General features: G+C 39.1%; 1 protein-coding gene across 6 annotated transcripts in view; it reads right to left on the bottom strand.

The window, feature by feature from the left end:
- The window catches only part of GBF1 (golgi brefeldin A resistant guanine nucleotide exchange factor 1), a 115,736-nt gene that overhangs the window by 30,300 nt on the left and 72,071 nt on the right, over window positions 1-13,365 (bottom strand). For 3 of the 6 annotated variants that reach the window (XM_026068713.1, XM_026068714.1, XM_026068715.1), the window contains 5 exons: window positions 12,661-12,769; window positions 12,215-12,275; window positions 10,320-10,374; window positions 3,541-3,676; window positions 161-390 (listed from right to left, as the gene is read on the bottom strand). In XM_026068713.1, coding sequence (XP_025924498.1) covers window positions 161-390; window positions 3,541-3,676; window positions 10,320-10,374; window positions 12,215-12,275; window positions 12,661-12,769 — 591 coding nt within the window. Of the gene's footprint in view, window positions 1-160; window positions 391-881; window positions 3,096-3,237; window positions 3,361-3,540; window positions 3,677-10,319; window positions 10,375-10,969; window positions 11,038-12,214; window positions 12,276-12,660; window positions 12,770-13,365 lie in introns of those variants that run through there. The other 3 variants (XM_026068716.1, XM_026068717.1, XM_026068719.1) reach the window with 3 other exon arrangements.

The raw sequence follows: 13,365 nt of genomic DNA, 5'->3' as shown, positions 1-13,365 counted from the left end.
ACAGTGAAGGAGGTTTTATTTTGACTCTAAGCCTTGGAATATAGTATAAACAGTATGACGAGAGAGAGAGAGAGAGAGAGAGAGAGAATAAATATGCTAAACCCACAATTAGTTAGGTTGGGAGTTGGAAATTGGAAATCTCCTCAAGTTATCCACATACCTGGATTTCAGGCTGATTTTGGTGTTCAGTGACTTTGGCCTCATTGGAAGGCATTCCTGCATTAAGTCCCAAAGAAGTGACCTGGTCCAAGTCTGTCAGGTCTTCCTTGGAGGCAGTCTGTGACGACAACTCCAAGCCACTGTCTGTAGCAGGGCTGACTGCAGACGAGACATTTTCTGAGCTTCCAGACGAGCTGGGAGAAGGAGCATCTATGAAAGCAACTCCACTTGCTGATGAGAAACAGAAGCAAAAAGATTGGTATAATTCTGTCCCTCAACTACAAGCTCATACACCAAATACAGTAACAAAGGATTGCTTTAATCACTACATCACACCACAAATGATCTCAAACAGTTGCATATTAAAGTGGAACACATGGATAAACCAAGTTCTCTTTTACCAGGTATTAAATGAATCAAATAGATGAACAGGTGAAATGCTAACAGTTTTCCAAATTAAAACACACTAGTTAGAATCTAACAGACTTGGAAAAGAATATAATTCAGTTAAATAAAGGGGGCATGACATTCAGAAAAGGAAAGGGAGCAGGGCAGACGACACTGAAACAAGACTAACAGCAGTCTCTGAAAACAGACAAAATCCAATCCCACAGAAGTTCTTGAAGAACCGGACATTGAAGAAGCAGAACAAAGTATGCTGGCAGAACAATTATCAAAACAAAGCTTTCATATTTAGCTTGCTCTGCTGGATCTACACTTACACATTTCCAAAAACCTGAGAAGCTTTTGCTTTCAACATTTACGTTTTTCAAACTATGCTTCTCATGATGAAGGATGCACCTTCTCATCAAGCAGACAGAAGTCATGGTGAAATAAAACAGAAGTCATCATCATGAAGTGAAGTGCACCATCCTTTCTCATCACTTCCTTTCATTTTAATGTTTAGCAGTACGTATGTCAAGTATCCTGGCATCCTTAGCTATTCATTCAGGAACTAAAATATATTTGTTAGGAAAATATACTTATTACTAAACTAAATCAACACAGTAAGTCCCACGATTACCAAGTGACTGACAGGACTCAGCAAATACACAACATGAGTACATAAAAACAAAAAGAAAAAATAAAAACAATCATAGTTCTGATCCACTGGACCAAAGCCTGTTATCATTCTTGAATACAAGTAACACCAAGTTAAAAAATGCTTTTCACAAAGGCTTGAGAAGTTTGGCTATTTGCTTTGATAACTCTTCAGTACTTCTGAACTAAGAATTTTTTACATTGCAAGATAAGAGGGAACAGGTAGGGTTTCTATAATCAAAAAGCAATGGGAAAATAGCCTGAAAGGCATATTTTACACTTTGATACAATGGCACAACCAATTTAAAGACCTGCATCAAGAATAAGTCATTCCTTTGACATGAATTTTTTTTTAATTAGATGGAAAGGCAATACCTTTAATTCTCCTTAAAGAAGCAGAATTGCAATGGAATCCAAATGAGTATGAAAAGGATCAGTGAATATTTTTATTATTTCTAAATGTGAGACGATACTCCAAGAATCAAAATTTTTCTTTAAGAAGAAACCATGCATTTGCAGGACTCATAGTTCTGAGGAAAACTTAAAAAATTTAAAACAAATATTTAAAAAAAGAGAAGATACAACACAGCACGGTAATAAAAAAAAGTGCACAAACCAGAGTTATGTTATGAATTTACATGTGAAATGTGTATGGTTTTGCACAGTGGCATGTTTTATTGCTGACTTGATTTTTGAAAATTCCTTAAAGTGGCAGGAGTTCACCTGATTTTTAAGAAATGAATGGAATAAATCAGTTTTGTATTCTTTTCCCTCACTTGTTAAGCCACAATTCTAGCCTAAAAAGGTTAATTATTGCATCACCTAGCATTACAAGGTCAGAGTTAATGCCACGCTTTCTAATATAATTCAGTTTTCTCTCCAAAGTGCTACAGGAGTTATAACACCGTTTAATGGAATTTAATACCTATTCTAAGACTTAAATATAATAATAATTTATGTGGGGGTAAGCTCCCCCATCTGGATGTCTGTTTTGAGCTGTATGCAGTTTGCTTTCATTTATTATTTTCTTAGTTTTCACCAACTATGCTGTTGTGTAAAAACATATCTGGAATCTTTCACACTATGCTGAATACTTCCCTGTGATGGAATAAGTGTCAGAACTACGTATTTCACACAGCTATTGTTGCAATCTTTGTGTCTGCTTCCTTTCACTGTTAGTGTTTGACTCGTCAAAGTTCAGAGCACACATAAGACAAAATACTTTGCGGTCAAAGGGACTCATCTATCCAGATAAAAAGGTTAAAAATGGTTATAACTATTTAGTTTACTCCTACACAACCACAGGATATACAAGTTCCCCAACTCTACATTCTCGAGCTCATAGCACTAGTTATAYTTCCTATCAGTTCTGTGAGCTGAGCTGAAGCACATACAAAAGGATTCCTGTGCACTCCCCTTGGTTTCTTGCACACAAACCTTCTTCAGGTCCTTTATGCTGCTCCCTCTACTTTCTTTCTACATAACTCCTGATGCCTTCCTATGATATCTCTGTTTAGTGTTTAAACTAGCCTCTACTAGTTTAGCTACTAGAATAGCCTCTACTGTTCTCATAACAGTTTGAAGYGCACTCCATCTTTCCCTGTCCCTTAATGTGTGTAGCCCCATGGCTTTTATTCAAATTTCATGGTCTGTGTGTGTGCGCGCACTTTCAACCTTAATGTCTGTATGAGAGATGTATGCACCTGTCCATCTTCAATACCTAGGTCTCTGCACATCCCTCATTTCCTCCTGTCTATCTTCCCCAGAATCTCACTTTGCTCTTCCCTCATTTATCACCACTCCCAGCCTCTTTAGCATTCTTCAGGAAAAGAAGAAAGAATAAATCACTTAAGTCAGCAATTTTCAGTTGAAGGCAACCACAATGCAATCCTTTAGCCACTACCTTCTCCCCACTTTCAGTCCCCTTAGACCTTCTCTTGCCACTGTTCTTGTTCTCAATGTCTTCCATGTACCTGCTGCACCCTCCACCTCCTCCCCACCATATGGCCTCTGCTGCACGTAACCTCACTCAGCCACCTCTCCAGGTCCTCATTCCATTCTCTGCAAGTCATCCCTCTAAGGCACACTGAAGACAGAGAAATGCTGTCAAGTTAGCCATAGGACTCTGCTTTGGTCCATCAGCCAGTATTTCATCTTCTTCAAATTCCTCTCCAAGCTATGACCTGTTTATTGCAACAGTCACTGAGAACTAAAAATGTAAAGCAGAAGAACAGGTTAATAGAAATAAAATAAAGCTAAAGATTCAAAGAAAAAACAAATTAAACCAAAAAAACTCTAGAACAGATGCTATCTGGTCTCCGGAAACATATTTCAACCTACCTGTGGCATTACTACCATTGGTTACTGCTTGTTCTGTCCCAGGAGAGACCTTAGTTACATGACGAGGAGGCCTTGGTGATCTCTTCTGCTTTTTCCATTTTGATGAATCGCTCATTCCTCCAGCTCTCATCTTCAACTGAAAACCATAAATCATTAGGAATATCAGTATGGCAAAATCACATAGCACAACAAATCACACAAGCCAACTGAAAAAGGCTGTCTCAAAACCATGAAAGTCAGGCAACAGTAACCAAATATATCATACAAATTAATCAGCACCTCAGAATCATGCAAACCAGCCCACGACTCCTCACTGCCCACATATTAGCCAGCAACTCCATGCCTGAATCAAGGGACAATCTGCTGCAGCTACTCTACTACAATATATACCTACAGTCCAAGTACCACAGCACTCCCTCTTCCCTATCCATGCCTCCCAGTTTTATATTAGGATAAAAATTCTCTTAGACCATCATGCACATCTCAAATCTCGTTGCTTTTGCCAATATTCCCAGAGTTATTTAGGGCATCAATTAAAACATATAAGCATGTACTAGTTAGGCCTGGCATTCAATTAAACTTCTACCATTTATATACAAAGGTTGCAAATGAAGCCTGAGCATTCAGTCCAACTTTGGGCAACCTGCAGCTCTGTCAATCATCTCTAGTCTCAATTTATTCTTCATCTTTGAAGCAACGCCATCTTCACTTTCCTCTAGGAATCTCTTTCACTATTAAACAGTGTTTCCATAATACCTCCCTTACTCCTGGTGCATGATACATTGCAAACATCACCCTAGTGGCTTAAAAATGTGTTCTGCCTTCACCTGCCTTCTGTCATTATTCCTCTTCAGTTCTATGTCTAACTTAATGGTTGATTTCTTTATTGACCAGGATACTCTTTCAAGTTCTTATGTAAATCTTCAATTGGGCAGACAAGAACCATGACAGGACCAAGACAGACTGTGTGGTCTTYTGCTGCAGTGCAGTTACTTGCAGGCATGCACAGACATTCCAGAACTTCAGCAATATGATATTTAGTCACACTGACAAGGGCAATGGCAGGCCTGGAAACAGCTTCTTTCTAAAATATTTTCATCTAAGTGCAGGATTACCTGCTTTTTACTCTTATCTGATAGCTGCTTTTCTGATCCTGTCAGATCTCTTCACTTTGGGATGAAAGTTTAAACACTGTGAACAGGTACCCTGCGTGTACTGGAAACCATTAAGCAAGTGTCAGTACCAGTTCCCACTTGGTATTTTTCTTTGYAAAATTATTTATCCCAGTCAATTTATATTTTAAGCTTATTTTAATATTCTTGTCTTACTACTTCTTCAGGTATTCTTACTTCTTGTACCAGCAGTATCAGATTTAAATTCTCTAGAAGATAGCTATTTTCTTTAGTGTCTTCATTTTCTGCCTTCAGTACAATTCTTTAACTTCCCTTGTGCCAGCTATTACTCTTCTTAAATGTCAGTTAACCTTACAGGTTCCACTACTGTTTTTCCATCTCATTCCCTTTTCCATCTAGAATTCTAACTCACTGTACACGGCATAATTTTTCTCATTTAAACAAAGCTTGTGAAAATGTTATGTCCCAGTGTGGTAAACCATTTGTGTAACTTTTCTTTGCACCACAAATTCTATTTGTTTAACTACTAATCCCTAAGTTTTAGCTATGCTACAGTTTCTTTGAGCTAGTTAATTAAGAACAGATTCAGAACTGCTTTGTCCCTTGCTATTTCTTCCAAATTTTGACRCAAGAACCTCATTCTAAATTTTTTTCTCTTCTAAAATACACTTGCATGACAAACACAGCTATAATGTAAAATTATAAAGGTTTCAAATGTTTTTAAAAAGCTTACAGAGAGCTAACAAAATTCTTATGTGAAAGGATTGCAATCTCATCTTTCTTACTCCCCAGTTCATAGGGCTATAAAATACTTGTTATCTTTCATTCTTGCTAATCCCTAATATTTCATCTCTATTAGTTTCACTTTCATTTTAAAATCTCTTTGAGCCTTAAATATTACCAATAGATTTATCCCTTGAAGGCTTAAGCAGCTAATTGGACCACATTGTTTTATTTTACCCACTAACTGCTCTACAAATAGCCATATTTAAATTTTCTCCTTTTTAGTAATGTACAAAAAAAAAAATCTAAAGGCTTTTACAGTCCACTTTACCAAATTGCTGGAAACATGAAGGAAACCTGACAACCTTATGCGTTAAAACCCAAGAAAGTTTGTTGCACAGAATTCCAGAATTACAGACTTTGCTTCTGGCTACTATATCCTGTTTCTGTTACCATCATTTGCCAGGTAAAGAGTCATTCACTAATAAAAATAAGGAAAAAAAAAAAAATCAACAAAACAGGTCTAAGATCTTGTTAGATATTAACCATGTTGGTGCCACTGCTTTTACCCTCAGCCATGCTCCTGAGGCGCAAATAACTTCTGAAACATCCCATCAAAAGCTCCAAGCAGACAGTCTGATTGCTATTTCTGACCTCCACTTTCACACAATACCGAATTCTATTTAGGTTCAAAATCAGCCCTCATGAAAAAGATACAAGGGATTAAACATACAAAGAAGTTAAACTTCTGAAGAGTTCTGAGGAGTCCTTCAACACAAGGACCTAGACTCCCTCAAACAATACCCATTTTCAATGATTGTGTTGTGCTTTGTACTGATTCCAGGATTTTCCTCTTGAAGTTTAAGAATCACATGCATGTCTGCCATCATTTTGGCCAAGCTACACCATCTTTTACAGACTCAGTCAAAATAGCCTCACAAGGACATGAAAACATTAGGTCAGGGAAGGAAAAAACGCTCTCAGACATGTTTTTTCATAATTTATCCTGAACATTTAATCAAAGTATAAAGATTCAGACAAGCATCTAAGGTTATTTACTTTTTTTGGACAATTTAACGGACAGGTGAGATTACCCAGTAGGTCTTTTACCATCCAGTGTTCCATATTCTGCACAATCAGAAATCATTTTAATAGGCCATCTCCCCAAAATAAGAGATAGCAAACTACAATGATAATTGTATAACTTACAAAAAGTTTGCAGAAGCATTGTTTAATAGACATCTGTTTAATCTCTGCCAAGTAGCTATATGTTGTTTAAACAAACTCAAAGTTTAGGATATGAAAGGATAACAAAAGTAACATCTTTTTTCATTCTGTATTTTGTACTGAATTAAAATGTAACGAGTCCATGAATTCCTTACCTTTTTATGATCACATAAAGGTGACAAAAAGCTTCCACAATTTCTCATTGACAAAAGGAACTATTGTTAATGCTTGTTTTACCTTCAGCACCAAGGTAGTTTTCTGATTTTGCTAGAAAGACTGGTTACATGTTAACAGGCTGAGATTTTAAACCTAAGATTTCCTTCCTGACCAAATGCTGCAGGCAATAGCATTTAATATATCATTTTAAAAACCCTGAATTTTAAACAACATCTAAAACTCTCCTTCCCTCTCTAATGCTCAGTGATATTAGAGTTGCATTATTTTCCTAGTTATCAGCATTCTTCAGATGGGATTAGGTTTGTGTTGCYGAAGTAAACACAATTGAATTTGGTATTTAAAAAGCATTCCTTACAAATCAAAGAAGAAAGAAAGCTCAGAGCTACTCCTTCTCTATCTTGGAAGTCAGTACAGAATCCATTACGTTTATCCAAATTACCTTGCATAAAGAAATGTGCGCACAAAACAGTAGAAGTAAAAAATGAGAAGACTCCTAATGCTTCCTTTGAAAGATGTGGCTGTAACAATAAAATGCCAGCTCAGGGCTAGGAAAGTGAAGAAAAATGTAATACTACAAAGTTCTTTCTAAAGGGTCTGGGAGACCTCATTTTTCCACAAGCCACCTTACCTGTACTCGTTTGTTTTTCCATAAGATACTGTAAGCCTCAAGAAAAAAGGGCAGGGGCCAATGATTAGTAACTAAAGCAATTATACTAAAACATGAGCTCATTCTAGATGCAGCATGAAACTGGTCAGCACACCCAGTGGCGTTCAAGACACAACAGCATGCAGAGAGAATGCAGTCCATGATCCAAGTCCTGGAGACACTGACGCAGTCCTACCATCTCACTCACCTACTTGCCTGTACTGCAACAACTAATGAATTTTATTTGGTGAAACACATTTATGTATCTTACACAACTATGAACATAATCCACTCCCCACTCCACTCTGTGGAAATGCAGATTTGGGTTCCTGACTCCCACCTCAAAACCCAGTGTTTAGCTGCAATACCTTCTACCGTTAAGGGAAACATTTCTTAGCCTCTTTTACTGTGCAACTCTGAATAAATCTGGGAGCCTCCAGCCATGGTCTTTCCAAACTATCCTGACCATAGGCCGAAGAAATAACAAAGGCATCTCTAAATGTTCATTTCAGCACTATCTGGACCAAAAGGCATAAAGGGCAGACAGAACTAAATCTGGATTGAGTTTATGCACCAACATGGAAAACCAAGGGGGGTTTAGATAGAACCAAAGGGTTCTAAGCTAGTTTCTCATGGCTTCTGTGATCATTCCAAAAATAACAGGTTACAGGCCTAAAACACTTCTTTAAAACTATTTTTCAGGGAAACTGGCAGGTCCTAACATGTTTCATAATTCAGTATGGCCCCACTCATCCCCCATTAGAAAATACTGTGATGGGAACCATATTTAGTTCTGCAGAAACATGGCTAAAGACATGGAAAATGTACAGCAATCTATTTCAAAAAAATTGAGTACTGAACTCAAATCAGTTGCCCCTGTACCAAGCGACAAAGCTCAGAGATTCACCTTGAGTAATACTGTCTAATGCATTAATGCTGGGTCAAGAGACTCTTCAGGTATGCTACTACTTCTATAATCAACATAAATAGCTAGGGCATACAACACTTGGTCTTCAGGGAAGTAATCTACTTTTTTAATATGTTTCTTCAGTTTTTCACTGTCACAGAGGACTTAATCTTTGCCTACACCCTCCCACTCCCTTCCTTCAGAGGACTCCGTGATGGTGTCTTGGATGCCACTTACCAAGACACTGAATGGTACAGTAAAACAAGGCTGTCTCCCTCCCGAACCTGCTGCAGCTGGAGCCACAACACTGCAAAGCAACCACAGCATGCATTCTCCCCAAAAGCCATGCTGTGTCAAATGAGTGGAGGGAGATTTGCTACACACAACATAACTGTCTCCCACATGGTGTTTACAAGGTAAGAAGGGAGTGAGGGAAGAAGGGAGAGAGAGACCTTCAGGTTCTTAAAGAGCAGTACCCTCTCTAATTGGTTCAGGGCTTTGGGCTGTTCCCCACTACTTAGTTCCAGTTTGTTGAGGAGACAGGAAGAGATCTGTGAAAGATAGGCAAATGTATGGTTTAAACAAAGCAAAATAAACCCAAAGAGAAGAATAACCTGGCAGGGTGTAAGGCTCCAGGGGAGACTCCTGGCATGCAGAGCAAACAGACAGTACAAGGTAACTGCACAGATCAGACACAAGACACAACATCACTTTACTGAGCTGGGAGCAGCCATCACTTGATAAGGGAAGGCTTCCTGAATTTAAATTCACTTTCACATTACGCCTTCTGTACAGACGAGGACGAATTCTGGCATTTGCAGTAAGTCACCCTGTTCTCTTTTAGCTTTCTTTAGGCTAACCTACATGCAGCACAATCCTTGCCACTCTCCTCCAACAGCAAGGGAAACAAGAGATCATGATATCACTAGGTTACTGCGCAAGAATTAAAGCCCCAAGGTGGTTTCAGATTCCTAAAAATAAGCATATTTGATCTTCCAAAACACTGCTGTACTGGCTCTGAAATGTAAATTTACCCAACTTTGTCACTTTTCTCATGCCACTCAAAAAGAGTGGGAGTTACATGTTATAAACAACATGTTCAGTATAAGCTCAGAGGTAGCTATCTCTTCTCTAGCACTCTTCCCCACCCTGTTACTCTCAATACTAGAATCCTGTATTTTTACTGACATTCTTTATACTCCTGATGGAGTTCCTCAGGTGGGTTGCCTCCATCTAAGAAAATACTACTTTAATAAACGTGTGAAGTCACATTCATGGTATTTGTTCTACTGCATCCAGCTGCTAAAAACTCACTGGAAAGGGTGAGCTAGTGTTGGTGAACAAAACCTGGACCTCGAAGGCTGTGGGGAAAGGGAGAAAGAAAGAGCAGGCTGCTCTGGTTTGGCTGCTAACAACAGAGATGGGACTGTCCCTCTGAACTAAGGTTTTCATTACAGAGTGCTGCCCCTTCTAAAAACCATCAAAGTTTTTCCTACAATAGCCCAATTTCATAATGCTTTCATGGCTATCTTACCAGCCTCAAAAAAATTCCTTTCTACTTAAGAAGAACTGGAACGTCTTGAAAGCACAGTGTTAGACTTGTGGTAAATAACGAAGGATAAGAAAGAAGCCGGAGAGACAGCAGAAGACAGCAAAAGTTTGGAAGACATTACCATCAGGTCCCAAGACTTGTTGGGGCTTTCTTGCCCAAAGAAGCTGATGGCTGTTCCCAGAATCCAGTCTGACTCACCTAGGCAACAGCATCACTGACAAGATTCACTGCTGGACTATGTGGGCATAATTCCACAGAATTAATGAAGTTGTGTCCATTTATGCTGTTAAACATGCTCCTTCATAAACTAAAGACTTGCAGGAACGAAGAAACACAAGTGTGAAAGCAAACAGTATAGAGATGAGTGCAAGCCCGAGATAGGAGCAGAACAGCCAATACAGAACTGAGCCTTACCTTCTTCATATTAGTCCCCATGTAGCTTTTAGGCTCTTCTTTAAACTGAGGCAATCTGAAAGACAAGGCACAAGCCAAAATTCACAAGCTTCCTTGGGTTGACAGGAAGGAAAAAAAATGAATTTTTTTTTTTTTTTTTTTTTTTTTTTTTTTACAGTCAGGCTGCAGATGCCAGAAAACCAAAATCAGCTTTTCTTTGCAAAGAGGGACTCTCCCCATTTCTTATTCTGCCAGAAGATGCATGGAAAAAGACAGTCTAGATGGGAGGCTCTTTGCAAGCCATTCACCATTACTGTTAATGGCAGTTCAACCATATTGATCTTCAGTGCTAATGGTCATGCAAGTGCAGTTTCTTTTCCTTCAGGATATGTTTTCAGCACTAGACTAACTAGATTAGTTCAAAACAGGTTTCATTAATGCTGCTATAAACAGCTGCTGAGCCAGAGTGTCATCCATACCAGGACTCTTACAGTTTCAGCATTGCTAGTCATGGCAGCTCTTCTCATTAACTTATCTGGAAATGCTAGTGGTTATCCTCCATTCTGAACCATATGAACAGAATTACAGTGCAAACTGGATCTAAGTTTAAGCTGAATGCTTTGAGTTAAGCAGTCCCTCTCTTGGAAGTAAAGGAGGTAGACAGCTCTCACCTGTGCTACCGAACGATCTCCAGAACAAACATTTACACCTCTACAACTCCACACACCCTGCTCTCCCCTCTGTTCCTTTACTACATTTCTATCTTCACTTGCTGAAGGGATGCAAGCCTGCAGCACAGCTTTGGCTGTTCCTCTTTCTGAAAAGCAAGATGACAATACTCAAAAAATAAACAGGGAGCCAAACCATCCCCACAGCTGCTGCCTTTGCCTTGCTTCTGTGTCCCAATGTCCACAGGCACCGCTAATTTCAGCTACTATTTTGCCACCTTTCCTGAAAAGAAGTGTGTCTCCGAGCCATACTGAGAAGAATGACAGAGGAGACTATACACAATAAGTAATGAATAAGCACTATGTCAAATTCACGTATGTATTTGGAGAAAAAGAAAGTGACACTGTCTCTCCCCTTTGATAATACTTGCTTCTGACTCTGCCCTACATTCATCCAGTGCTCTACATAACAGGATGCACAAAGGAAACAAATCCTGAGAACTCACTGGAGCTGAGTGCGACAATAGAAGAAAATGATTATCACAGCTGCGTTTCAGAAGCGAGCAGGTTTATTACAATCCTTTCCTACTAAAATTAGATTAATAATAGATTAATTAAAATTAATATAGAAATACTATTTCTATAGCTGCACAAACCCGCCTTACAACACTCAGAGAAAAATCTATGATTACTTCACAGGTCTGGAGAAACAGTTTTGAAGTTAAATAACTTGTTCGAGTTTAAAAAGGAGGGGTAACCTTAATAATTACCTGAAAGGTGCTGAAAAGGGCAGAACATTTATCCACAAGACATATGATCTCAAGAGTTTAGAATTCTCTTTGATATGTGAGGTCAAAGCTCTCAACTTGAATTCAACATGTGACTATTCAACACTATTTCTATTCTCTCTTCCAAAGAGAACTATATTTTTTAGAGCACTGTTTTTTTGAAGTGAAGTTTGCATTCTCTGTCCTTAAAGAACTGGTTCCCTGTCCTAAAGCTCTTCATTACTTGGCTGTCCATCGCTCCTCAAAGGACACCATAAACCATGCAACTTTGCCTACCTCATTCTCCCCACAGTCTGAAAGGGTCAGCCCAAGAGAAAAGGGCCAAATCCTTTATCCCCTTCCACCTCTAAATAATGGCCATTTCAGATGATTTTTCTGAGGCCCTTAAGTGGAAGTGTGGAATCCTTCTGTCCTTAGAGGGCCATCTCAGCAATGCTGAGGCAAACACAAGCAGGTTTACCTTGTGAAGAGCAGCTGCACCATGTCGACCAGAGTGTGCTCTGCAGATTTTCTCAATAACTCTGCGAAGACAAAAACAAATAACACAGGTGTCATTACTCAGTGTGATATTATCAAGAGGCTTCTTCAAGCAGACTCCCCTCCGAGCCTTGTTTACAGAGATTACGGCAAATTTATTAAAACCAGCTCCAGGACTGCATTACTGCAAATGGGCATATAATCACAAGGTGGCGCCACAAAGCTGAGGAAAAAAAGGAGTCAGTCAAAAGTTGTAAAATGAACTCTTAACACCTAACAAGTTTTACATGAAGTTGTAGAGAGACACAACAATACAAAGCTCAGCAGGTTTCCACAGTTGCGTTTTCTATAATAGAACCAGTCAACTAATGCTGAGGAGATCAGACCATTTCTTAGGAGTAACCATTGCAGAAACATGAGCAAACCTACCGCTGAGTCTCATTTCAAAGCATATGCGGAAACAGGACTGCATTATCTCACACACAGATTCATTGGTGAGGTGGGCTCCCACTGGAGTAAGCAGCAACGTTCTCAAAACCTGTAAAGAACAGTGCGTGTATGTCACATAGTACCAATGCCATTTGCATGCATGTCCAAGAGAAGGCTGGCTCCCTCAAGAAGGCCTCCCTGGAATTACTGCCTTGAGCAGAAAGCATAAGAGTTTCCCAGAAGTCATTTCAATCTTAACGCTGTGCGCAAGAACAGAAAGATTAAAAGTCGAGAATGATTTCCCAGCCTACTTCTAAAAGAGGCCTGATATGCTGCATACCACCCAACACTTAAATTCAGTAACTAGCGTTCTGCCCAAAAGTAAATAGACCAGAACAGTATAGCTCATAGGTTTGTCTCTACAAAGACTTTTTCTCAAAATAAGTTTGTGAGCTCCATATGCTTACCTTCCCCCTCTCCAGCAGAGACCACGCACAAGGTGGAATTATCAAGGCTACCACATATCAAACCTTTGATTTAAAATCATTTCATTTAAGCTTTTAATTATTTTCATTTGGAAAAGCTTTTACCACAGGTATATGAGCCATCTGTTTAAAAATAAAGTCTGTCACTAAGCTCCTGCAGAGTCAAAACACTGCTCTCTCCTCCTCAGCTCCATGTAACAGGATACGGTCCACAATGGGC

The sequence above is a fragment of the Apteryx rowi genome, unplaced genomic scaffold (genome assembly GCF_003343035.1).
Source record: "Apteryx rowi isolate R43461 unplaced genomic scaffold, aptRow1 scaffold_279, whole genome shotgun sequence".
Classification (NCBI taxonomy): Eukaryota; Metazoa; Chordata; class Aves; order Apterygiformes; family Apterygidae; genus Apteryx; species Apteryx rowi.
Note: the sequence above shows the minus strand (reverse complement) of the source record. Positions and strands in the feature narration are given on the sequence as shown.